The following is a 27,942-nucleotide window of genomic DNA, read 5'->3' as shown; positions in this document are numbered from 1 at the left end:
ATCAAATGTAAATTATCTATATTTAACATCAAATGTAAATTATCTATATTTAAGATAATTAATTGAATTAAGTTTTTAGCGAAGTTGTAAAATAAATCGAGAAAAGAATTTAAAAAAACAAGAAAAAATGTAAGATTCTTGTCGAAATAGAAAATTCATTACCGGCTAAAAACTGTGCTCAATAATTATAACTTAATTATGTGTGACTTAATTGTTCTACATAAATTGCCCTATACCATAGATTGCAGCGAAAGAAAATTGAAACTTTTAGCTGCCATTTTTTAAATACTTTTGCATGTGATTTAGCTGACACTTATATGAAAGAAGAAAAATGAAAATGGCATTAATACTTTAATAATTTTATAATTTTATATCAAGTAAAACAACATGTACAACATCGTGTTATTAATTTTAATTGTTAAGCTAACTCAATACATTTTTTTTAGTTTAAGCCGTCATTATTTCTATACATTTTAAACATATAAACACAACATTCATGTTCTCTTTAAGAGAAATTAATATCTTATCTCTAAGATGATTTTTATTAACATTCTAATTTTGAAACTTTATTTAAGAAGATAAAAATGAAATATATTTATATCGCGTTTTAATTCGTACTTTTAATAGCATATAACGTAGACATATAAAAATTTTTAAATCCGCGTAGCATTTGATTTTTCAATAATTATTATTATAAAAAGGCATTATCATAATTGATAAAGTTGCAGTTTTTGCTTCAGATTCTGTATTAATAGAGCTTATTTTTCACTTTGCAGATCTTACTTTCTATTTGATAAGGCTACTGGTGTTTCAGTGAGATAAAAAATATGACATCACCTGAGTACACGTTAATTTCTACTCACTTGAAAGTCACTTGAAATATATTTCTTTAAAAAAAGTCTTCAAAATCACAAGACCGATTATAAAAATCTATCCAGCTAATAATATAAATGTATATATGAGTATTTTAAATGTGTGGTATTCCTCCAAAACAAATGTGTATATGAGATTCTTTTACATTCTATTATAAATTGATCAGTTTTTACATACAAATTGCGCCTACGAGCAAAAAAAGGCACGAGATAAACGGTGTTATTTCTTTGAGATTTCATTTGCGCTCCATTCTTTTTTTCATTCAGTCCCAAAGTTTTTCGCGCCAATTACACAGAGATGATTAACGTCTCGGCTAGAGAGGTCGACCTCGAAAAAATGTTCGCTCGTCTCGCAATTTTGTAATTTTGGAAGATAAAAATTTGCCTAACAGCCATCTCGAGAGCCTCGAAGATTTTGGTTTAGGAGACCGCGCGAGCAGCCGAAGACAGATTTGCAGATTTCGTTAATCTATCATCAGCTCGAAATGAACTGCGCCGATTTTGTCGTTTCGACTGTGCTTGATATTCTTCGCCCAAGCTTTGCACTCTACATTTATCAGTATTCCGGCTGAAAATGAAAAATAAATGTAATGCAATTTTAAATTGTTCTTTTATATTAATACGAGAGCACACTTACTTTGCGGTCTGACAAAGTGCACTGCGACCAATGGACTCAGGTAACCCTCGGAATTTTCATAAGGATAAAAGTAACCGGGGAAACCGCGTCGTGGCAAATAGTTAATCGGACCGATGTTTTCTTGATCGGCAGGATTCTCACCCTCGCAGGACACCCAAATGGTGTTCAGATGGAGGGAATCGTTTACACTCGCGATGTGTTCCTTGAGATCGAGCGGCATTTTTTCCGGCAAGTTTTCAGTATCATTGTAAAAATCTGGTCTCCAGGCATAAATCTGATAAGTAGAAATGTTATGGGAAATGTCATCGATTTCCATATTAAAAATATTTGAAAAATATTTTCTAATAAATATGCAATATTTTGCGCGAGTAACTGAATTAATTCTAGATTAAGATAGACAATACCTTGTTTAATTTAAGGAAAATACAGGGAGCGGACTTGTGATAATTATATTTGTTCTCTTTGGTGCAAGGATGCCAGTTTTTCACATCGACATCGCAAACTTTTCCGGGTGGCGGTGGCTGATTGTAATCGCACTTATTAATGTTAGCACCGAGACCAAGAACAGACCCGGGCGTTATATAATCTGAAATATGACAAGAATTATATTATAATGTAAAGATGCTGGAGCGTTTTAATCTGAAAATTAGAAATTTATTGTAGAAATTCATTCGATATGCGAATACGCACAGGATGAACGGGAAATATTTTTTTCGATATCCGACATTGAGTAATGGATTGTTCCTTATATTGCAGCGGTTACCTTTGAGAAACTCTTGTAATGAATCAACCCAGTGTTTGTAGTTTCCGCTGTCAGTGCCTTTGTACCAGATCAAGGTGCTCTCCACATTTTCTGTCGGTGGCATTGGCCTGAATCCTAATCCTACAAAGCGTAATATTTATCTTCAGATTAACAACATATTTGAAAATATTAATTTTCGACATATTGAAAAATACATGTACGAATTACATTATTATTTTACACATGTATTATGAATATGTTTAAGAAACTCATTCAATTGTTTTATTTAAAAAAAAAAGGGAAATTTTCTAATATTGGAAGATATATTTATGAAGATATATTATGATATTGTGTTTTTAACGCTAATAAAAAATAAGTTACCTGGATTTGTTCCAATAATGGACCTCTCAAGTTGCCACCTTGGTATCCTTGGATCCAGCGTTTGAAAGAATCCCCAGAAACAAATGGCGACGAGTGCTGCCAGGACGCCGTAAAAAACCAAGTAAAAAAGTCCAATTTTACCTGTAAATAAAATCACGTAAAAATCATATTGATGATACGATAGAAAATTTTTATTTAAATATAAATTTCTTCAATTGACATCGTTTCGTCTCGAACATTATAGAGCATGCAGCTTCAGTCATAACGTGTTCTATAAAGAATTTGTAGCTGTGCTGGTTCTTATACACAGCCATCTCATGGGTCAATTGTATTAACCGCAGATTTAATTTAAAAGAAGATCAAAAGTGCCCGGTCGATTGGTGCAATTCAATTATACACGCTGATTCAACGTCTCTTGTGTCATTTGAACAAAGAGTACTATCGAGAATAAAATAAAGGTACGTGAAGACACATGTAATTGAATCTGACATCAGATCTCTACTCTCTAGATATTTAAATGTATGTAAGGTATACTGAGGTAAAGTATGTATTTTTGGGAGGAATAGTAATTATATATTCAGAAGAAAGATAAATTGATAGTACGTGTAACTCTTCTGGAAAAATATTGATAGTAATTATATATTCAAGAGATATAAATTGATATAAATTCTTATAAATTGTCATTGATATAAATTGATATAAATTGTTTAAAAAAATGAAACATATATAAGCATGGATTCAAATCGTAAATGATCTTAGTATTTATCAGATACACATCAATTTAATTTCTTTACTGATTAAATTCTTTTTTAACAAAATAAAGAATTAAAAAAATTAGTTTCCAGAAATCAAAAGTCAATTTCTTTTACAGTCTTAACATTTGCTTCGTGATGAACATCACGAAGTGACATTATCGAAGAAGTTGATCTCTCTCGGCATTATCAATAGAGAAAGAGAGAGAACAAGAAGTTTTACTGATAATACATTATAAAATCTCAAATAATGACACATAAGAAATTACTTGGCGGAATCATTTCGTGACGTCTATCAGTATGTATTACATTAATATTGATGATTCATTTCTTATCGAGAGGATCTCGGCTACTTAACTCGATGTCTTGGAAATGATAATGATAAAACATGGGAATCAGTCTATAAATATTTCTCGATTATTTGAAGCAGCAAATAATGGAAAAAGTGTATCAAATCGTAGATCCAAATAACTCAAGAAAGTTCACATCTTTTCATTTTGAAAGAGAAAATATATTTATTATAAATGTATATAAATATATAACAAATATATATTTTCGTTTATTCTTAAAAAGACCTTGCTATCAAGAATTTTGTTGAAATTTTTATGCTTCCTGAATATAAAATTAACAAATAAAGTATTAAGAAAATAATTTATTAATTTCCTTTTGCTTTTTCTTTTACACATTGATTGTGAGATCAAACATTTTTTAAATAACGATATTGCTATATTTGTTTATTATTTGATAAAAATGTAATTTAAACAAATCTCTTACAGTTCAATAATGTTAGTCAAAATAAACTCAGATATGTTGCAATAATTGAGCGACTTTATTTCATGTATTTGTGTGTACTTTAGCTTTACGAAAAAGCGATTATAAAAATCATATCTGACCATTATAGTTATCATATTACGACAATATTATTGTTACAATTATCTGTCTCGTTTTATCACAGTCAATTTGCAGGAAAACGCGATAAGCGAAATCTTAATACGTTCATATATATAATTGAACTTGCATCATTCCTATTATCATAATGCAACATAATATTGACCTCATCATAGCAATAGTAAATTGGATAATAAGTTGCTTAATTCGCGATCAGTGAAAAATATAAAGGATACAATATTAATTCAATGTACGCTCTCGCAGATCCAATCTTAATTTTTTTCCAATCATTAAAATTTTCTCTCTAAAATAAAAAAATTGGCAGTATAATTAATTCTTTTACGTTAATTCTTGTATAATAATATTCTATGTAAATCACCTACGAAAGAGAAAAGAAGAAAATTTCGAATTCCCCGAATGAGAAAAAACAACGATCGGCAAAAGATTACAAAGTGCATGACAATAAACGAATGACGGATAAAATTATTTACAGCAATTTTGAATTAAGTGCGATTTGATTCGTAGGATTTTTCCAACGGTATAATTAACGGGATCACATTTGGACGATCCCAGGTGATTGTGACTGAACGAAAGACAGCGGTCGCGTGGGTGTACCCTTCGGAATAGCCCTAAGTTACGTAATGCTGTAATGCCGCCGTTTAACGCCAATTGACCTCGTTATACACGTTTGCGCTAAAGGAAGTTTAACAATTGCCATTCAACCGGACAAACCCGTTGTATGCACCGCGAATCAAACGCGCTTCGCGCTTCCGTCTTTTTTTCTTCCCTTATCTATTACACTTCCACCTTCCTTTCTCGCTTACCGCTCTTTTTTTTGTGCTATCGCGGATTTTTCTTTCGCATAATAATTTAAGACTACATTAATAGATATTTAAGATCTAAGATTATATGCAGAGTATGTAAGAGAACCCTGATAAATCTATAGAAAAAAAGATGAAAAGAAATATTAAGATATCTTGAGATAAAAGGAAATATTATATAAGATATCTTATTAAAAAAATGAAAAAAAAATCTGGACCAAGAAATTTTAGAAGAGAGCAAAATGCATAGGAAGAAAAACCATGTCAAGGTTAATTATACATCAAGGGCACATTACTTTAAATATTTTGTTTAGTATTGATACTACATAGGCTTCTGTGAGCCAATTAAATGAAAATAATCTCGCAAATATACATGAAATTGCAAGACTTCATTTTATTGAAACAACACGGAAGAATATGATGGATAAATTTTTTAAATTTACTTATTCGATTGGAAGATATATTGCAAAGATAAAAGTATATCTGTTACTGTAGATATAATGACTATGATAATTAGTGCTTCTTTTCATTCGATAAAACAATTAATTAAGTGTTTTCAACGAAAATAATATGTTGGAAATTATTTTATTTCTTGAATAATTCATGAGTAAGAATAGCTCACTAAATACATTCGATATATGCTCATTTTTGCGTCAAAGTAGATTTACATACGACATTTTATTTTTATTTTACTTCTAAATTTATGTAGCATTATTGGGGGGTATATATATATCGCATGTGTGAATCCTATGAAGAATTCACACATATGCGCATACACATTTATATATCCTAAGGTGCGTAATAACCGTTAGGTCGCCATAGTTACAACCCTTGGTAAACACCAGAATCCACCCAGAATAAAGATAGAAGGAATAACGACATTCGGTGTTGATCGATGGCGCCGATGCTAATTAATTAGAATTCGCAATTTGCTTTGTGCACGAATGGCTTCATCTTCTCGAAATGTTTATTTTTGTCACGCGATTCAGACATTTAAAATTTTTCGTTCGCAATTTACAAGAAAAAATGGCAATAAATAAATATATATAAATAAATATATATATTCGCCTGTTTTTCACAATCTTGAACATATATCACTTTCCTACGCTCTTGACCGAGTTTTTAATTTTAAATATTTAAATAGAGATTTAAATATTCATAATTTCTCGGATTTAAAGATATGAATGCTTTCATGCAACTAACATGAGTAGATACTAATGATACGCGATAGTGTATAAGTATCTTGGTCATTGACACTATCACGTGCTAAGGATAAGCATACAGTAAAACGTAACGATTAATCGTCGACATACCAGCAGCACATGCAACAAAGATTGAACTGTACATGATCGATGTAGACACGACCGTGCCTCCATTTTTTATTTTTTGTTAAATATTTTATGAGCTGTTTTATCAGGCAGAAAAAAATAAAAAAGTAGAGACATAAATAATTAATAGTCGTAGATAATCGTAGTACTCTGAAATAATACTTATTTATTCTACATTCTTCATTTATAATTTTTTGGAAATTTCAATAATAGTTTTTGAATTAATCTTGGAAATTAAAAAATTTATTAATTTATTAATCTTCTAAAATTTAAGATTAAATAAAACACATATTTTATTATTATTATATATTATTATTTTTCTATTATATTTTTGAATCACAGTTTAGATTCTATTTATTCTTTATAACATTTATTGAATGTTACACGATATATGGTATTCTTGGAATATAGTGAATCACCTTGGGCGTAATTTCTTATGCATTATTGCATAATATTACCTTGTATCTTATTTAGAATATTTACTTCGTATTCAATAATTCTTTCAATATATAAACATATTTACAATAATACTCTTGAGAATATATGCGTATTTCACAATAATTATTATATTCTAAAATGTTTTTTTTCTGTTTTATTTTATGTTGATATTATACTCCTCAACGTATATTTTTTAATGTATTTGTTATCGGAACCATATCGAATCGCGGTTGAAACTGATGACATTTCTATTCTTATGGCACGTCATTAATTATTCGTGGAATTAAAATTTCTTATTATGATATGGTGTATGATACATTATATATATATATAATATAAAAGATTGTGTAATTATGTATAAAAATCTAAAAATTCATATAATGATTAATTGTTTTAATCGTAAAAAGAACTTATTTAAAAAAATTCTAAATCTATAAATAATATTATACTTTCCAAAACTTTTTAAGTTAGTTTTTGTTCAGTTTATAACATTTAATATTATTGTACAGCGCTGAATGGTACAATACTTAGAGTTCCACCTTCGCTTATTCAGTAATTATCATGGGCTGACTCAACAAAGCAAGTTAAAGTTTACTGCATACTTGAAGGAAAAGTCATCTGAAACCATCGCATACATTTCTTTGGAGAATAATCGAGAATTTATTTCAATATGGTGTTGAAATGAATTAAATATATATTTGATATAAAATAATTAACTATATTTAATAGAAAATATTTAATAACCATATTAAAATGTCAGGAGTTATTTACACATATATATTATTGTAGTAGAAAATTATTATCAAGTTGTAAATATAATCATATCAATAAATTAAATTCAATAAATTATTAATTAAATAAATTAAAATCAATTTTATAAATTTTTTTTATCGCAATATTGTTTACATAGTTCTGATTTCAGTGTAAAATTCATTCAATAAAACAAAGCTTACATTTTATATGTGCACGTTTCATATTTTTTTCTTATAACACTGACAGTGAAGACAATTACAATTAAAAATGTTGATAAAACATTTTGCAACTAATTTTCAAATTTCTTTTGAAAGCTTCAAAGTTGTAATGATATATGTAATCAAAAATTTATCGAGAAAAGACTCTCAACTTTAAATTCGCTAAAAAATCTATAGAGAAAGTGCGCGACTTTTGACACGCCCTGTATATCGACACAACACTTTCTTCACTATTGAAAGGCTAGATCCGAACCTGTATATCGACACAACACTTTCTTCAATATTGAAAGGCTAGATCCGAACCTGAACTAGAAATACCTGCGATATCTTGATAATATTAAAAGATTGATATTTCTTTCCGATTGTTGAGTACAACGATGTAAATCTATTCAAACAATACTTGATAGAAAATATATTGGAGCAATTAACTCCGATTTTTTTTTTAGACAATATCGAATAATATGCCGATTAAATAATTGATGAATAGTTAGTCGAGGTTTTAACGATAACTTAAACTGGTTTTCGCATAAAAGTTATACTCTAAATTTCCCACATTTATTTATGTAGGTTCTAATGACTCCTCCTTCAGCGAGAATAAAAATATACGTCGACAAGTAAATTTAAAACAAGTCATATCACATATATGTTCTTATTTTAAAGGAGATACAATCTTAGGCGTGTCCATACATTCGAGAGCAAGAAAATGCAGTGGTACCGAATGAATAAAATGAACTCTTATTAAACGACACCCTATAACTCTTCATTGTAATATGTCGCATAATTTCTCTTTTGATATGAAAATTTGACAACTGGCAACGTCGCTTACCCCAACTACTGGCGGTCCTGCCCATAAACGCGCCGGTCTCCCGATTGTACAAAAAGGTCCTCATAGTCTGACCGACCGACATGCTAGGCGGTTTCTCGTACGGGTTCATCAACTCCGCGGTAACAACCATCTTCGGGTCTTTGGCTACCATTCTTGCGCGTTTCACCTGTTACGTTCAAATTCGATTCACTTAGACGCGCGCGTTTCAGCCGCGCGAGAGTGACTCGAACACAGGGGTTTTTCGAAAATTCGAAACACTCGAGAGTCACTGAATTTATATTTCGAATTATCTCCAGCGGAGTCCTGCGTTCGCTCTTCTCTTCCGTTTCTTTCGCGATCCCGACGCTCCCACACAATTCGCAGGCTACTACTTGGTCGCCAACAGTTGGTTCTTCGGCGCCACCAGGTTGACTAACGCTCCTGAATGCGTTACGACCTTCCTCGACCCTCCTCTTTCTCTTGCTCCCACTTCCATACTCTTCTCGCTGCCCCTCTATGACCGCAGGTTCGGACCCAGTCTTCCGAGGGACCTAGGTGTTGGCAGAAATATGCATACAGATCGATCCACGAAAAGTCTCATATTAATTTTTAGGCGAATATTAAAACTGTCACCGTTCTTTTTCTTTAAATATAGTTTCAAAGAATGTCAGAGATGACAGATATAAAAAGATATGCAAAACATACACATAGTGCGTTAGGGGTATACCTAAAATAGATAACGTAATCTAAAAATACCAGAAATAGATAACGTAATCTAAAAATAATAAAATTATAAAATTATACAATAAATTATTATTATAAAATTATACAATACATATGTTTATTTATCTTTTTTATATGTTATACATATGTTTATTTATCTTTTTTTATACGTTAATTTAATATGATACACCACAAATTTTATTTTTATATATTTAATTTTATCTAGAATTTATCTTATATATAATTTATTAAAATTTATATCATTATTTCTCTTATTAAACTATTGTACAACTGTACCTCAATTAATGTTTCACTATTTTCAAAAATAGTAAAGATGCTTTATTCATCTCATTAGACAGAAGCTTCAAGCTATAAATAAAAGAGATTCTAAATATAAAATTTAATATTAAAATTTAATTTACATGCAATTAATTTTATATTAGAGAAAGATATGTCTGAAAATAATATATAAATTACATATTAATTATTTATTTTATCTTTGAAAATTGCAATGTTACTGACGATAAAATTTTTTTTTAACAATAATTTTTTACGCTTTTCAGGTAATCTCGCCTTTTGTTAATCGATGTTTGAAAAGCGTTTGAGCAGCGATAAAATTGTTCGTTTCCTACGATTTCGAAACGAATAGTTCAAATATACTAGATAATGTGCCATCGCTATTACGACGTGGCAGACCATAGGTACAGGTGCGTGCGTGCGTGTCAATGATGATGCATTGAGACTGTGTATCGTATAAAACACACACATATAGTTGAGATCAGTGATGTATTTTTTCTCCGCAGAACCCTTAACCATACCTTGCTCCATCCATCAGTTACAACAGAGTCGGATCAATGGAAAAATTTGATTAATTACATGCATCTGCGAATCATGTCACGTGAATCTTTTATATCAGAGTCTAATTATATATTATATACCTATCTCTCTTCGAATGTCAAAATATTCTACATATTTTTATCCTCAACATCACGTTTAATGCAATCATTTCTTTATATTTATTAACACCTTACATCTTTTCTAATTAATATTTTAATTTAATTTATTTTATTTAATATATTTTATTAATGTCTAATATATTTTATTTTTTAATTTTCTTCTTTAATCTTACAGTCAGTTTCTTTCCTTCGTAACGAAATAAGCACGGAATTTGAAAGAGTTTAGCGTCTCTCATAGCATATTGCTGACAGCACGTTGATGTGAACGTAAGTTGATCTTCCATCCGCGATCCGTTTATCGCGCGTCGCGATTTAGAAAAGCGACGAATACACGATTTCCTCAACTGAATCGTCCCGGACTAATTGGGGGCTAAGGTCAGCCCACGTGTGTGTGACCTTAGCGGCCGCGACGGGACACGCGTGTTGCACCATTCGGTCCACTCCACTCCCTTTATCGTCCACCGGGACCGAGAGCTAGGCGCGTGTAATGTGAGTCACATACGGAGACCGATCTGAATTGACCACATCCTGCCCATCTTCTCGTGTGACATTAATGTCATTGCCGTCCGGCGGAGAATTTCGAGCGAAATTGACGGAAGAATCAGCGTCGGCTCTTTAAGCGCTCCGACCTCGCTTCTTACCGCGAAATCGAAGAAATTCGTAAGCCGTCAACATGTGCTTATTGATCGTGGAATACTACTACCAACGTGTTAGAGCGACTCGCTATTATAATCCAGAGTGCGATCCTCTGGAGAGAATCCTCGCGTGGAAGGACTCTGTAAAAAAAAAATTGAGTCGAGTCTCATTCATCTAATCAAATACATCCACGATTATGTAGATCCGATTTATTCTCCATAACACATATTTCAAGTATAACGACGTGCAATCAACATTTATTCCTCGTGCCTTGTTAACCAATCGTGTTTAAATCTTCCGTCGTCTACAGTAATGTCTGCATTTCGAAACCAAGGTTACAATTAAATATGATCCGGAAAATTTATAGTGAAACAGATGCAAAGCGTCGCTAAAATTCGCATTTTTTTCGCGGAAAAATTAGGGACATCTTTTATATAAAAAGAGATTTCAAATATAAGCCTGCATCGCAATAAATAAAACAATAAAAATAAAATATTCGCGTCTTTGCGATTGTAATATTAAAATAAGAGTGTCTATTAATTCAATTCTTTCTTTTTTTCTCTCATGAATTCATATATCAAATTTATTTTATCTAGCGTATCTAAGTAGCGGAAAAAAATTATCAGCACACTACAGTTGTTGCTTCTGGCTCGCAAATATAATAATTATTACATTGGTAAATGCATATTATTGCAGAACGTTCTTATTTGATTCATGCATAGCAGGATGTTGATTTAGAAAAAAAATCGATGACGGCATTGATCATATAACGTTCAACAAGAATGTTGACGATAATATAATTATAGTAAAGCGATTCTCTCTATAATGAATTAATTGATTAATCATAATCAACAGCGCGATAAACTTGATTCTTAAAATGTCTAAGTTAACGCTAATCTCTGTTTCGCGAGATTTTATCTCATCATTTTATCTATACGAGAAAAGAATAATTTAGTAGTCGTGTATAATCTCATGGATTGGTTACATCCTCGAAAACACTTATTCTTATACTAATGTAAGCGCATATATTCAGCTAATTCAGTATCTGTTTTTTGGATCTTTGTCTCTAAAGATATCTTTTAAGATGCATACTTTGTCGATGTGAATCTCTTTCCCATGTGCAAAAAGTTGTGAAAGAGAATAAAATATATTAGAAAAAGCAGAGCATGAAAATGATCGATCATCAAAATAATAATCTGCAACATTGTATCCTCAACGAGTCTTATTATTAATTAATTTCATACGCAGAGACACCGTCTTACTATAACATATATACACTCGCTTCTTGAATAAAGACTCGCTTCATTAATAACAATGCGATTGATCGCGAAGATAACATGAATCTCTCATTCAACATTCGATTAAGTTTGTAATCGGTAAATGCTAATTAATTACCGCATTATATCATATAACATTAGCTGCTTATCTATAAAATTTAATTACTCAACTTGCGTTTCCTCATATCAAGTAATTTTTATTTGATTTTTATGATATTTCCATCTAGAGATAATTAAATAATATCGCTGTAAATCACATGATGATAATTTCAACGCTCTGTATGAAGCGAGAATAGAGTCTCTAAATCCTATAATTTGTATCCCATACTTATATTCCCATTCAATTAAATTAATTAGAATGTAAGTCTTGTATGAAATAAATCATGAATATTCTCGCTCTAAATATTTTACCGATTATATTTTTACCGAGAAGTCGCGATGTAAATGAGTCTCGTGGAACTATAGTAACATTGTACATTTTCACATACATATCCACCACATATTTGTGAACAAATTTATTCAATATATGTCTATATAAATAATATATTACTATACATACTATATTGCAACATAGGATTTTTAAATTCTGCTTACACTAGAGACGAATTATCAATAATTTAACGACATATAGGATCTTCAACAAGAAAATGCATGCATGTATAATATATCGATCTTTTAAAAATCTTTGCTGACGGTACCTTATCTAATTAAGTATCTAGTGTTATATGTAAGTATGAATATCTCTAGGATGTTGGTACACATAATGAATCATACACAAATTTCTTCTTGGTTTTTCATCCATTTCGCTTTTACGATTTCTTTTAAGCTTTCCTTTACATCCGCTTGAATGATAAATGTGATTTGCCGCTTGCGTTCTATATAATAAACGGGACAAAGAATACTTAGAACAAACACATGTTCGGATTAAAATTACAGAGAGAGAATTTGTTAGCTTTGCTCTTCGATAAAATTCGGTAACTTTGAGCAGACGTCGATCTGAATAGATGACCAAATGTAAACACAATCAGCTTGGACTATGTTATTAAAGGCCGCTCATTATTCTTTTTCATCTCTTTCTCAATTTTATATTTTAACAACACTTACACGTTTATTATTAGACAGATTAATCGCAATGATGAATAATATGCAATCATTCGTGATTTAATTATAATATATAATAACTTTAATAATATATTATTCAACGTTTCGTTTTGTCATCTTTGTCTTTTGTCTCTTCATTCTGTTTCTTTTTACCGCTCAACGGTTCTTCAAGTTTAAAAATGCCCTCGCGGAAGATTATTCAAGAATTTATGAAATTATCAATGCAAGGATCTGTCTATTTGGAAATTTATAATTTATAAATTTTTTTGTGAGTCGAACGATTTAAAAGATGGAGTAGTGTTTTGTAAAGCTCAATGGCCTTTTTTACAGACGTGTCTTATTGAAGAATACTCGTAGGCGCTTCTGTGCGCATGGGCGGGCATTTATTTCAGATGCTTGATATACGGCATCCGCGAGATTATTTCGAGATTTCAATTTTTTGTAAATTTGTGAGCGGATAACTTGAAAATAGGAGAGAAGAGGGAGCAGAATATATATAATATGAAAAAAGTAGGCGTCTCCATTTTATTTATTATTCCCTATTACTGCCAACCGATTGTAAATTATAATTAGATCACGGATGCGTTCGTCTGTTTTATTCAGAGATAGTTGACAATCGGCAATTGCGAACGGATGTTTACAGAAGGAAAAGTCAAAAGTAACAGAAAGGAGAAAGAAAATGTCATCTGACGGTCGATAAAAAATATTGAACAGGCCGCGATCTAATTATAATTCTTTCTAAAGCTTTAGTTTCACCAAACTTTAGGCACGCGATATGCAGAAATTAATATAAGTCGTTACAATAATTATTATAATGACTATAGTAACATCTTTGTTTTTTTTTTTGCATATATAATCTGCGCGAAAAAGATCACATATAATTAAATGCTATAAATGAGATTTTCTCTTTTGGAAAGCCTTAAAGACATTTTCAGAACGGTTCTTCGGAAAATCTTAAAGAAGAACGTCTTGCGGATATTTTTTAAATGGCTGTGTTATTTGCATAATGTTAGATGTTTTATATCTGAAGATACACACGGTTGATATCTACCTCTCGACTTAACAAACAGGCGCTTAACGGCTATTTATACTGTGAATATATTAGACAAAGAACTTAGAAATAATATTCGGGTTCCAGGAGTTATCAAATCAATCGATACATTTTCATATAAATTTGTGAATTGTTCAGTATATGTGGATTTATAACTTGTGCATTTTCGTGGATCGATGGATCTCTGTGAACCTCTGTAGATCCATGGATCTATTTACCTTTCAAGCTGCGATGCTACACATTTGTAGAGGCATAGATCTAAGAAACTAATGACCAGTGAATCTACAGATTAATAGATTTACAGATTTTAAGATCTATATTTTTTTACGTAACCGATGCTTATATCTACTGTAATACATATTATTCGCATAGTAATTAACCTAATAAGACTACATAAAAGAATTAATTACATAAAATTCGATACACCTTCTGTCTCTTCAGTTGCGAGCTCCATCGGGAAGTATCCATGTTTCAAACGATCCAACACAATATTCCCTTCGAGTTTAGCTCTTTAGATGATATCTTCTTTCTATGTGTCAGATCGTAACATCGCGTCGATGCAGAAAAGAAAGCTCTTCCGATTTCTCTTTCTGGCGAAGGAACTTGACGAGTTTAAGAATATAGAATTTGCGTAAAGTAATTGTATATAAATATGTGTTCCATACATCCCATATCGCGTCGCATGACCGATAAAATTCCTCCAAATCTTCAACATAAATCTTCAACTGTGCAATACAATAAATCGAGACTGATTTGCTTATTATCGACAGTTTGATTTAAAATCGATGGAGCCTTTGACTTAAGTACGTACCAACAATCAATCGCATTTAAATTGGATTTAAGTACTTATGGAGGGCTACCACACGATCAGTATTACTATTAATGCGTCAACAATTTTAATATTTTGGCTATCGATATATACGTGTATCATTAATATAACATCTTTACATTATTAGTATTCGATCAATGCATCGAACTTGATGCATTTTTCGTACTATTAACCTATCTTAAAAATATAGTAATTACTGATCGTGCGAGTATACTCTTCTTCTGAAACTTCTTTTAAATCTAGAGATCTTTAATTCTTTTTCATATAGCAGTATATAGCAGTTCTCTCTCTCGGAACTTTGTTCAGTAAGTATACTAGACGCGTGCCACAGAACTTCCGCTATCATGACGTATCTTGTCAACGCGGAGCTGATGGTATCGCAATACTTCACTCTCTCATATGATTGATCGTGAAAATATTTTTAAAACTGCGAATTGAATGTTAAAATCAACACGAAATCAATAGATCCTTGGACTTACAGATTATTGCGTTTGCGAATTTTTGGTATTTCCGTAAGTTTTAAAATTTGGACTCTTTAGATCCGCGACACGCAGATCTTTGGATCTGTATTTATTAGCTCTTTATTTTCTTCTTGTTGATTTTTTTCTTGCTGTTAATTTATATAGATTCCTGAGCGTATAGATTCTTGCCCTCGTGCATCTTCAGATGAGAAGATTTTCAGACCCATAGAGTCTTAGATGCACAAATCGTTGATATCACATAAATCTTTGAATTCATAAATTCTTTAAGTCCATATATCACGATCCGCGTTTCTATATTTCATGCATTTCAAAGTAGATTTATTTTACACATCTTTGTATATTTATTATTACGCACGGACAAACTTGGATCAACAAATTCTTGGATCTTTTTGTGTCATAATGTCATACATCTTTCGTTTTGTGCATCTTCTTAATTGAAAAGTTATTGAATTTTCTCATCTTTGAATTAATAGATTCTCTTAAATTCCAAAACTTAAATTCAAAAATTCAAAAATAAATATTAAAACTATCGATATAAATTTTATAATTTTAACTGTAAATTTTAGTAGAATATAAAAAAAAAATGTTTTACAGATTACAAAACATTTTCAAGTTCTCAAGATTTTTAGGAGTATATAACTCCTTTTCATTATAAAATCTTTTAATTCATGGACTTCTTTTGGACTGACGGATTGAGATTAATAAATTCATTAAAATGCCATATTTTTATACGTATTCATTAAAACGATACAATGTCGCAAAAATGTTACATAAATTCTTAAGTAAATATAGAGCCTAATAATTAATTTGTTTATTAATTAATTTAATTGTACGTTTATAATAATTCGCCATACTTTTCCTATTATTTAAAGACATTAGAATATTACATTTCTTTAATAATCCGACAATTCAAAAGACTTGTCCAAGAATTTGTAGATCCCGTTGTTTACGATCTCAAAAATCGATAGACGCAATAGATTTTTGCGAATCCGAGTGTGTCTTTTCGTAGATTGCAGTATAAAAAATGCATCATATAGAATCATAGATCATCATACACATTCAACATATTACTGATTGAGATAATAACCATCGATCGCTTCCGCTGATCAAAACTCTTAATATCCATTTCTCTGGTAAATACTCTCTCATCAAATACTGTTCATTGCAAAGATTTCAATATAATAACTCTCTTAATTTTAACGCTTAATTAAAAATATCCAAAATAAAGGAATACAAGTAACAATTGTTAACATACAACGCACAAACATAACGTAACACACATATCGCATACAATAGCTCTTACGGTCAAGTGATAGAAATAGAATTCTGATCAATGTTGCGACCTGTGCTACGTTATAAACGTGACATGTCAAAAAGCAACTTGAGCTTTTAATATATATTATTTATTAAAATAAAAATATATTTTCCTTGCCAAAATAGCGTTAATTTCAAATTAACTGAAATACTTTAATGCATTTCGATAAATTTCAACAGGAACGAAAATTGTCAAAAAATTATACATTCATAAATTTTCAATAAAATAAATATATAAATTTTACCTACATTATTATCAATAGAATACCAATAGAATTGAGAAAGTTTCGCACAAAACATGCAATCTCATTTAACATTGCGATAGACATTGACGGTTGACAGCCTTGTATCACTTGCGACTAATTTTATTTGGGGGAACCAAACTTCTTTTCAGCATCAATCAAAATCTTTAATAACGTCACATGCTATGTTTATATTTTTTAATGGCAATTTGATCCAATTGAGCCTACACTTGTACCCCTTTGTGCTGTCTTCCGTTAGAATTCATGGCGAATATCATTTCTCTCTCGTTAAACTGCCCAAAAATTTCGACATACCGAGATGTATCGTAGCGCGTGATGGGCAAAAAATACTAATCTATGATATATTCTACATGGCTGAGAGCTAAGATCATTATCGATCATTCGCAGTGCCGTGAGAAGTCATCGGCCAAGCTCGTCATCGTGAAAAGGAACGTAGTGTGTAACGAAAAAGGCTTAAAAGATCTAAAACCAAAACGGTCTCGGTAGGGACATTTTTTTCAACTAAGGGAGAGAATCTCTCTCGCGCGCATGAAAATCGAATATTGCGAACGATCGACTTAGCCGTCGATGGTCGAGATCACTCCTCGGTGACACAACCCTGGCAGAAATAAGACAAGATACCGCCCGGCATTTGTGCGGGATTGTTCCTTTCACCTTTCTTTCTTTCCGATTCCATTTTTTTGCGCACCTCAATTGATGTAGTCGATCGTTGAGTTTATTTTCTCATAGATGCGATTTTTTTTTCGTCTCTATTGTTTTTTCTCTTTTTCATTTTCTTTTCTCTATCTCTCTCCCTCATTTGACGACAGACGGACAGCGTTTTCGCAGTCGTTGTAAGTACGACGAACGAACGATGAGCTCATGATAAACGATGGCAGATGAAGAAGTAAGGCTGATCCGGGGCGGTATCGTCGGCAGAGAGAAAACCGGATGGTACAGAGTGTGATCGCGGTCGGCCAACGAGGCGGATTAAAAAAAAAGAAATGTCTTCTCTCTGTTCTAATCTCTTGCGGCTTCCTACTTTTTGGACGCGGGTGGTAGCGATGATGATCTGACGATTGGCCGAAGTGACCGGCTTTAGTCTACCATCAGTTCGAAATGCACCGAGCCACGTCTTTCGAATCTGTCGTGGATGATATTGTGCGCCCATGCCTTGCACTCGATATTGATGAGCACGCCGTCTATAAATACAAAACCGATGAATGTTAATTACTTCACTCCTATATACGCTGGATTTTTTTCTCGGAATCGTAATATTATTAGATTTATGAATTGACAATTCCTCGAGTTTTGATAGTTATAACTTTTAGTTGAATTTACAAATATTCATAAGCAAGATCCTTCGATCTTTAATTGGTTCTTAGATTTATTTTTAGAGATTCGTTCTGATTAGTAATTACTATATTTATTAATTGATTACTTTAATTATTAATAAATACCATACTTAATAATTAATTGTGTTCCATTTAGATTAAACAAAGTGTGTAAACATACACTTGGGCTTTTCGAAGAACACAGCTACAAGGGGACTCAGATATCCCGGGGTATTCCTGAATGGGAAATAGAAACCGGGAAAACCGCGGCGCGGAATATATTGAATCGCTCCCATGTTCTCCACATCGGCTGGGTTTTCACCCTCACAGGAAACCCAAACAGTGTCCAGCCTCCCGTTTCCTTCTTCCTGTTTGATATGCTCCTGGAGATCCGCCGGCATTGTAGACGGCAGATTTTTCGTATCGTTATAAAATTGCGGCATCCATCCGAAAATCTAAAATAAATATCAAATACTTATACTATAATTTATACATATCTTTCTATTTTTATTCGTTTCTAAGTATTAAATCTATCCTTAAGAAATATAGGAAAATAGGAAGTAATCTTTGAAATCTCTAAGAATTCATTTTTTATCTAAAAATAAAATAGTCTTAGAAAAATAGAAGAGACCAATAATATAATCATAGAGAAAGTGTGCACACAAACCTTATTCAATTTCAGGAAAATGCAAGGTGCGGATTTGTGGAAGCCATACTTCCTTGCTTTCGTGCACTGTCCCCATTCAGACATATCTACATCGCAAACTTTACCTGGTGGTGCTGGTTTTTTATATTCGCAATGCACTCTCTGTTCGAAGTTATTTGTGCCGCTAGCCGGTTTTTCATATTCTGCATAGTACGAAAAATTATATATCAGAAATACTATATCAATTCAAATTGCTCGTTAATTGATAAATCTAATTTTGAGTAAATGTACATACAACATAGAGATTGTGCTGTTACACTTCTTGCTCACCTTCCAAAAATCTGTCCAGTTCTCTGGTCCAGTGAAGATAATTACCCTCATCGCTGGCTTTATACCAGATCAATGTACTTTCGACGTTGCTTTCAGGAGGCATAGGTCTAAAACCGAGACCTGGGTTGCTACCAATTAGCGAGTTGTCCAGTTGCCACTTGGGTGCATTAGGATCCAGAGTTTGATAGAACACAGCCAGCATCGCGCCGAAAAAGCCGGACAGGACGGCATAAAAAATTACGTAGAACAGCAGAATCTTAGCTGAACATAAAATTAGATACTGAGTCATAACTGTATTCAAAAGAGAATTGTTTCAAAATTTAATCGAATTAATGAATATATGTGTTTCTTTAGCTTAAAACATAATTATAAATATCGTAACATGAAATTTAACATAAATCTTCAACGGATGTGTTTATTTAGCTATTTATTTCATTATTAAACTCATTTCATTATTAAACTCAAAATAAACCTAGTAAAATTATTAATTGCAAAACAACACATTTTGATGTATAATATTAGTATTTTTTTAACAAGATATTTTTATCCTCTTATATCACAAAAAGTTATATATTTGTTTAAGTTATAATTTAATTTTGATGATCAAAATAATATATACACAAATTATTTATCAATTTAAAAATATATTATATGTTAAAAAATTATTTTTATTCCAAATACATAGCAGATATATTACAATACATGCTAAATGGCACGTATTCTTTAAAAATGCACGCTAATTTTTTTCTCTAGAATAATTGTATTACGTAATTCCCATTGAAAGCAATTGGACAACAATTCTGTATAGGGCACGTACTCTTTGTATAAAAAAATATTTTTATTCCTGTTTAAAGCACGAATACTAAAATAATGAAATAAATTCTAAGAATAAGTTTTGAAAATCCAATTAATGGAAATGATGTAGTGAGTTTACTCGACTTTACCAAGTTCTTGTTTCTTATACTGCGTAAAGTGTCTCAAGGCTAATTCTATAAAATCAATCGAATCTACTCGAAATATATGAAAGCCATTTTATTATATAATAAATTGAATTGAATTTAATTATATTTCATATCATACATATTTCATTTATGGCGAATTATTTATAATTTTTTTTATCATGATGTGTGTGTCAATTACTATAAATCTGTTATATAATTTTATTTTCTATAATTTTTAATATAATAAAAGTACAATTTTAAAATTTGTATAAAAAATTAGATAATCGTGTATATTATAAGCAATAGTGGTATATTATAATAAAATAAAAAACTTCTTATGTGTTTTAAATCTTTAAATACGCGTTAAAAATTCAAACAATAATATAACGTTGCTATTTAATAAAAAATTTGATTTTTTAAAATTTTAATATTTGATTTAGAAAGAAAGAGATAAAGAGAAAGTTAATAAGAAATAGAAATATATTTGAGATTTCTATTATAAGCTATATATTTTGGTTTAGGATTAAGATCAAGTTTAATCGATTGTTTTACGAGCATAATTTCTATTGTTGCTACGGTCGAAGGCTGAAGCACTGAGACAATTATGATCTGACGCCTAATTGGCCTGAATTGGTATTGAGTAAGCGATGCCATGCGTTTGTTATACAAAACGTTGACGAATATGCACTTGTGCACGCACAGCAATGTAGCCTTGCAGAAGTCATTCTCCAAATCAAAGATATTGATTGCAGCTACACGATTATAAATTCACATTTTTTTAGAAATGAAATAAATAAATTAGATACCTTCTAAATTTTTTTATCACTGTTTATAGAATTTATTCAAAGTTGAAAAAAAATTTTATAAGCCTATATTATTTAGCAATCATACTCCATTATAATTTTAATTTTCACTTATAGTTAAGTGAATGACAGGTAATCGTTCTTCTTGAAATTTTTAAATAAAATCGCGTTTATCAAATCCAGATACCTATAAAATATAAAATAAAATATAAAATTATTTATATTTCTTTTTTTAATAGTAGAAAATCGAATACAAATTGTAGGAGAGACATTTATGTGAATTTTCCTTCTAAATGATGGATCACTTTCTGGTTGATTTTATCACCCGTAATGTCTTTCCACACATACAATAACATGATGAACGCTCATTTGCTTAATCATATAAAGCTTGTGTCGAGCCATAATCGTATCGTCAAGTTAACGTATTCACGTTACTGTCACGATAATTAAAAACATATGTGTATGTAAGTATTTAAAATATTCCATTTTATTAATTTACATTAGCTAAAAATAGTTACATTAATCAATGCATTTTCTGAAATGAAAAATGTAATAAAAATTCTAAGAAAACATGGAAATAATATTTCTCTGAAATGAAAAATGTAATAAAAATTCTAAGAAAACATGGAAATAATATTTCTCTATTTTGTACAAATTTTATAAACGTTGATTCTCATGGTAGTTATTCCTTCAAATATACATATAAATATTTTGTTAATATACTAATATAAAATTTATAATATTATAATATGAATAATCTCTGCAAATCGTAAATAAAAAAATTAAGCTATTTAGCCTATTTATTATAAATCTTTGAAAATGTAAATTTTTATATTATATGTGTAATTATAGTTGATATCTTTGATTTGGAGCATAATATATGTATATATGTGTGTGTGTTTATAACATAATAATACATAATAATTTAATAATATCGTTTTCTTTATATTTCTCTCTATTATAATCCTCTCTCTCTTACTATATAAATTAATTAAATCGGATTTTGTTTTATTCATACAAAGAAATATTGATTACAGCTATCAAGTTTACTAGGAAAATCTTTCAATTTTGTTTTAAATAATACAATTATTGTTTAAGTAATTAACATATATATGCGCGATATTAAAATGATAAAATTAAGGCTGGAATTAAGTGATCAACTTTTTTATATCAGATTGACTCTTTATATCAGTGGCCGTACGTCATTACAGAGTCACTACGGCAACGTAACATTTCCATGGCTTTTTTCAAGATATCGATCGACGCAGTACCGAATGCGACGACGCAAGGCAGTTATGTTTCTGTTGTCAAGTAGGCCATTAGTATCTTGCTTCAATAGTATAATATCTTTGCTAATGATCTGAGCTAATTTGCAATATATATACATGTATACATGTACATGTCCATATATATTCATGAATCACCTCATTTCTAGAGAAGCTTAATATTATAAAAACTTCTTTTCATATTTTCCGGAAGATCTGCAGGATTGAACGCGTATGTAGGACAGTCAGTGAGAAAAATCGGCTTGCGCAGACGCTAACGCTATCCAGTATAGAAATCAGACCATACCATTTCTCTGTGAGATGGTTACGGAGACGGTTCGTATTGATTTCGGCGGAAGTCGATCGACCTCAACAGAAGAGTGAAGGGAAATAGACAAACAGCGATAAAGCAAATCAGAGAGACAGAGAGAAAGAGAGAGAGTGAAAGAGAGAGAGAGAGAAAGAAAGAGAGCGAGAGAGAGAGAGAGAGAGAGAGAGAGAGAGAGAGAGAGAGACAGAGAGACAGAAAGAGTGAAGAAGAGATATATGACAAGACTATAATATATCTACAGTTATATGATATAAAATTGTTGTAAATAAAAGAATTAAAAGTTTATTATATATAATAAAAAAATAAAATATTGAAAAATTTAGAGAAAATCCCATCTTTCTCTTTTTCTCTCTCTCTCTCTTTCTCTCTCTCTCTCTCTCTCTCTCTCTCTCTCTCTCCTCTCTCTCCAAATTGCAGTATGTCTTATATTCGACAAATAATAAAATTCAAATAATAAAACTCGTCAATTATTTTTATCACCCTATCAAAAATCTCTTGACATTTCTTCCTGCTCCAATCTTAAGCAAATGGACGTAAAAATAGAATAACGGAAGTCCAATGAGTTGAACTCCGAGAGTACGCAAACAAAGGAAACCACAGAATGTGATTTCATTAGGTTCTGTTAAAAAACCAAGATAGTAACTAATAGCAGTGATAAAATATGAATGTATTACTGTTGTGAAAAATTTCATATCACGTATAATTTTTTTATATATATTGTAATATTATAATACATGTAATTAATAATATATTATGTGTGTACATAAAATCATTAAGAATAAAACCATGCAGGAAATTATTAAAAAATGTTTAATTGATCCTATGCAACACAAAGTGTTTTGAATAATTCATTAAATTAAACTAAACTAGATGTCTATATATGTATATCCATGTGTATTAATAGCTTATTTTAAATTACTTGCAGAATACTCGTAGAATTAAAACGTAGTTAAGCATTTATTAAATTAAAATTCCTTTTTTTATTTTAGTTTAGAAAGAAAATAAAGGCAAATAATTTATTTAAAAAAATGATGATAAATGATATTTCATTGCAAATTAAAAACAAATCAACTTTATATTTAATTGATTATGTAAAATAAAAAAATACTATGTGCACAAAACTTCTCATAAAAAATAAGATGCAATAACATCGCAAAAATTGCTAACTTATCAAAGCAGGATATGTCAAAATTAAATACAAACAGATGTACATAACAGATATATCTGCGCTAAATCAGTCTGTTACACATTTATTATACAAGATATTTCTTGTTTATTTTGCTCTCGTATGCTGCGTATATACGCACACAGCATCATTTTTCAATCTATATTAAGATCATCTCCGCCTCGCATATTGACACGTCAATCGAGGAAGATTTATTATTTTAATGAAGATTATTATATTGGAAAAAAATATTTTAGTTTAAATTACTCGGAAATACGAAAAACAAAGACGACGAAAGAAATTTTTTTTCTTCTTTCTCTAATTTCTAAAATTTCTACAAATAATTTACTTAATTATTTAATAATTAATTCAATTATTTAATAATTTACTTAATTAGTAAATAATTTACTTAATTTACTTAATTTCCATAAATAATTTATAATGTAATCAGATAAACGTATAATTATATCTTAATTTCAATTAAAAATTTATATTTCGAATTTTTGCAATTTTTTTGCATCACTGTATATTTCGCGATTAATAAACAGTAATATACACAGTAATATTTCACATTGCAATACAAAACTTTATACATGTATGCATAACTATCGATAGAGGAATTTGTGTCTTACATAACTAGTTGGATAAATTTTATCTATATATGAGTGTCTTGCATAATAACGCGAGATTAAAACTCGCGCAATATTATTCAAAATTGTAAATTAACTTACATTTAAACTAAAAGAGCACATAATGTTGTATAATTTTTGACGATTTAATTTTGGATATTAAATAACACATAAATAAGCGATATAAATTTCAATATTAAATGTTAGAAAGTAATGTAATTTTCAGAAAGTAAAAATCCATAAAAATCAAAGATTAAAAATCTCGTGTCAATTTCAAAAAATAATTTTGACTATGATAAATTTCGATATACACAATTATTACTTATACGTTTTCTCTATATAGAAAATTTCTGTGGACAGATATTTCAATATTATTAGACACGAGAATTAGACATGTATGTGTGATTGAACAGAGAGCGAAAGAGAGAGACAGAGAAAAGGAGAGAACGAGAGAGATGTTAATATGCACGTTAAAATCGGTAAATAATCATAATGACAAATTTTAATCTCAAATTAAATTTGTCATGTTAGTATTGTATGTAATGCATGAATTTAAATTTTTTATGCATATTAAATTATTTTGAACGTCAGTATTTTTACAAAAACAAGTTGATGTAATAATAAACAATGATAATAAAACTTTCAGAATATATAACAGTAACTTTATCATAATAGTTGTATCATCAATATTGGCGTACACAATTATCTTTTATATACATCTCTTATATACGTGTTATTACGTAATAAGAGACTCTCTTAGTCAGATGCTCGTTAATACTCGTATTTTTTGAAATCTCTCTCTCTAAAATTAATATTAATAAAAATATCACTTTATCAACTTTTGTAATAAAAATAAAACATGCAAAAATAAAAAAAGATGTACAATAATAGGGACATATTTTTTAGACTATCGTTTAATAAGTCAAAGTATCACATTTACAATTATACACACACATACACATGTTATCACTTGATTTTTTAAATTCCTAAGTTTATAAAAATTGTATGCATATTGATGTTAATCTTCGTACGATTTTAATTTCAATGTAGGTCAAAGGAAGTGTAATGCTTGAATCAAAGAAAATTAAAATGATTAATAATAATTAATAAAATTATTTATATCTAATTTTCTAAATGTATTCTATCGCTATTTTACTTAAAATTAGACTTTAATGCTAAAAATACACTGTTTGGAATGTTTTATAAAGCGTGCTACTTTTATAAAAAAAGTCAAAAATTTGATGCTAATCTAAAAAAATAATTCGAATGATTTTATTCGCAAACATCCCATAATTAGATCAATATAAACTGTCAAGTACACATCTGTAATCTCGCTTTAACAAATATAAATATAAATTAATAAAAATTAATATAAATTAATGTAAAAAAATAACAAAAAGACGTGACACTCTTTTTAAATTTGTAATTAATTTACTTTTCTCTATTCAATCTACATCCACAGTTTTTAGTAACAGTGTTATCAAATGCAAATGTTTAACCATTTATTATTTATTATCTAATATACTATATTTCCATTGTACTATGTATTCGCCTTCTTACGTCATAGACTTTTTCACGATTCTATATTATCATTACTTTACGATACACGGACAATACAGGAACATTTTAAGTGTCACGCTTAATCGAATTTTAATTATTACAATCAGTAATTCCTCCCTTTCGGAAAATAATTTTGCGAGCAAAGAGAGGGGCGGGTCGAACACACAAAGCTTCAAAAATGTGGAAGGCGAGCTTTGGGACATATATGAAAAATGCTCTGTAAAATGCAAAACACTATTTTTGAAACTCACCCCAACTGGCGCCGGTACGCCCTAAGAACTGTCCCGTCTCGGAGTTCCAGAGGAAGACCCGGAAGCCCTCCCATTTTCCGAGCTTCGGCGGCGGCATGTAAAACTGCTCGACCTTCTTGCCCTCCATGTTGCTCTATACGACGACAATTTCCCGATGGATAATCGCGCGAGAAAGGGTGAGCGATGAGGAAAAAAGGGCGGGATTCTATTCAGGAGACGAACGAGGCAGAAGATACGAGTGCAGAAACTGCCAGCTGCCAGTCCGCGCGCGCGTCCTGTGATTCCCCTCGTAGGCTGAGGACTTCCTTCCTTCGGCGCTCCTCCGGAACGACGCTCGGCGGCCGCGATCGAACAGCTCCGCGGGCGAGGGCGCAAAGGAAGGAATGGTCGATTCGTCGTGCCCCCGTCTCTGGAGGAGTCGCGCTGCTCTCGGGCGGTCCCGTCCGGCGAGGGGTTGAATATTGAGCGATCGAAGCTGGCCCAAGAGAGCTTTTCAGAGCGCGTGCACACCGCTCTCCCTTCTCTCTCTCTCTCTCTTTCTCTCTCCCCTCTCGCGATGGAAAGACCACCTCCCGCGTCACCGCGGTCTCCCGCCCCTCCACGGTGCACCCTTTACGGCGCCGACGTGACCACGCAGACGCGTCAATACGCGATTTCTCCTTAACACCCCTTTGCATCCCTCTTCGCGAATCCACCAAACCAGGTGGCTCCGCTAGCAATGGCGGCCGACCACCGTGATCCACACGCTTCCACCCTTCTTCGATCCTCCCCTCCTACCGACTTTCGCCCTTTCGATCGACCCTGTCCCGTGATATACGCGATTGCTCGCAGAGAAGCTTACGCGACGCGATGCGCAGCGGACTCGCGTATGCGTGCTCAAGTCTCTCGTAAATAGGTGGACGTAGAGAGGAAAGAGAGGGAAAATGTTAAAGATAGAGAGGGATAATAGAGGCAGAGATAACGGGTCACGTGGAGCACGCGATCGCCACGGTAGCCCGAGAGACAATGATTCGCGATAGTCGTGCCTTTTCTGCTCCGATTTTCAGCTGCCGTTGCGGCTATCACATCCGACGATAAAAATTAATATAGCATACGATATCTTTCGACGAATATGTCGATGTAGCGCTTAGTAAGTTTAAAGAATATGCTCGAATGCTGCGCGTGGTATATCTCGCAATATATTGTTATTATTATTAGAACCGTCTTAAAGAATAAATTCGAATTCAATCGTCATTAATTTTAATGATAGTACGATTAATCAATTTTAACGATATATAATTACGAGTAATGTAAACAGTGATTTGAAGAGCTAATAAATTGCGAATTTAATCAAAATGTCAAAATTATATTGCGAATGAATATCCTTGATAGTTCCTTCTAAGGACCGCTAAAAACTAATTAGCTTCATAAATTTTTTCATTACAAGCTGAATGTGAAAAAA

The 27,942-nt window shown here is 31.2% G+C and overlaps 2 protein-coding genes across 2 annotated transcripts; both read right to left on the bottom strand.

The window, feature by feature from the left end:
- Positions 1 to 1,000: 1,000 nt before the first annotated feature.
- Positions 1,001 to 9,052, bottom strand: LOC105252980 (sodium/potassium-transporting ATPase subunit beta-2). The gene is made up of 6 exons (XM_011260689.3): positions 8,657 to 9,052; positions 2,633 to 2,773; positions 2,273 to 2,392; positions 1,914 to 2,095; positions 1,510 to 1,783; positions 1,001 to 1,440 (listed from the first exon to the last, which is right to left on the bottom strand). The coding sequence occupies exons 1-6, from the start codon at positions 8,805 to 8,807 to the stop codon at positions 1,337 to 1,339; spliced, it is 972 nt and encodes a 323-aa protein (XP_011258991.1). The 5' UTR covers positions 8,808 to 9,052; the 3' UTR covers positions 1,001 to 1,336.
- A 7,359-nt stretch (positions 9,053 to 16,411) lies between these two features.
- Positions 16,412 to 27,470, bottom strand: LOC105252981 (sodium/potassium-transporting ATPase subunit beta-2). The gene is made up of 5 exons (XM_011260690.3): positions 26,502 to 27,470; positions 19,557 to 19,817; positions 19,248 to 19,429; positions 18,762 to 19,035; positions 16,412 to 18,448 (listed from the first exon to the last, which is right to left on the bottom strand). The coding sequence occupies exons 1-5, from the start codon at positions 26,626 to 26,628 to the stop codon at positions 18,345 to 18,347; spliced, it is 948 nt and encodes a 315-aa protein (XP_011258992.1). The 5' UTR covers positions 26,629 to 27,470; the 3' UTR covers positions 16,412 to 18,344.
- Between the last annotated feature and the right edge of the window lie 472 nt (positions 27,471 to 27,942).

This window comes from Camponotus floridanus, unplaced genomic scaffold (assembly GCF_003227725.1).
Source record: "Camponotus floridanus strain SB8 unplaced genomic scaffold, Cflo_v7.5 scaffold4, whole genome shotgun sequence".
In the NCBI taxonomy this organism is placed as follows: Eukaryota; Metazoa; Arthropoda; class Insecta; order Hymenoptera; family Formicidae; genus Camponotus; species Camponotus floridanus.
Note: the sequence above shows the minus strand (reverse complement) of the source record. Positions and strands in the feature narration are given on the sequence as shown.

Bases quoted from the DNA above. Each gene is read 5' to 3' on its own strand.
- LOC105252980 (XM_011260689.3), bottom strand. From the start codon at position 8,807: ATGGTAGCCAAAGACCCGAAGATGGTTGTTACCGCGGAGTTGATGAAC. The intron at 2,393-2,632 runs GTAACTTATTTT...TACGCTTTGTAG, and splicing joins CATTATTGGAACAAATCCAG to GATTAGGATTCAGGCCAATG. The intron at 1,441-1,509 runs GTAAGTGTGCTC...TTTCATTTTCAG, and splicing joins GCACTTTGTCAGACCGCAAA to CCGGAATACTGATAAATGTA.
- LOC105252981 (XM_011260690.3), bottom strand. From the start codon at position 26,628: ATGGAGGGCAAGAAGGTCGAGCAGTTTTACATGCCGCCGCCGAAGCTC. The intron at 19,818-26,501 runs GTGAGTTTCAAA...TTTTATGTTCAG, and splicing joins GCGTACCGGCGCCAGTTGGG to CTAAGATTCTGCTGTTCTAC. The intron at 18,449-18,761 runs GTATGTTTACAC...TTGTATTTATAG, and splicing joins GTTCTTCGAAAAGCCCAAGT to ACGGCGTGCTCATCAATATC.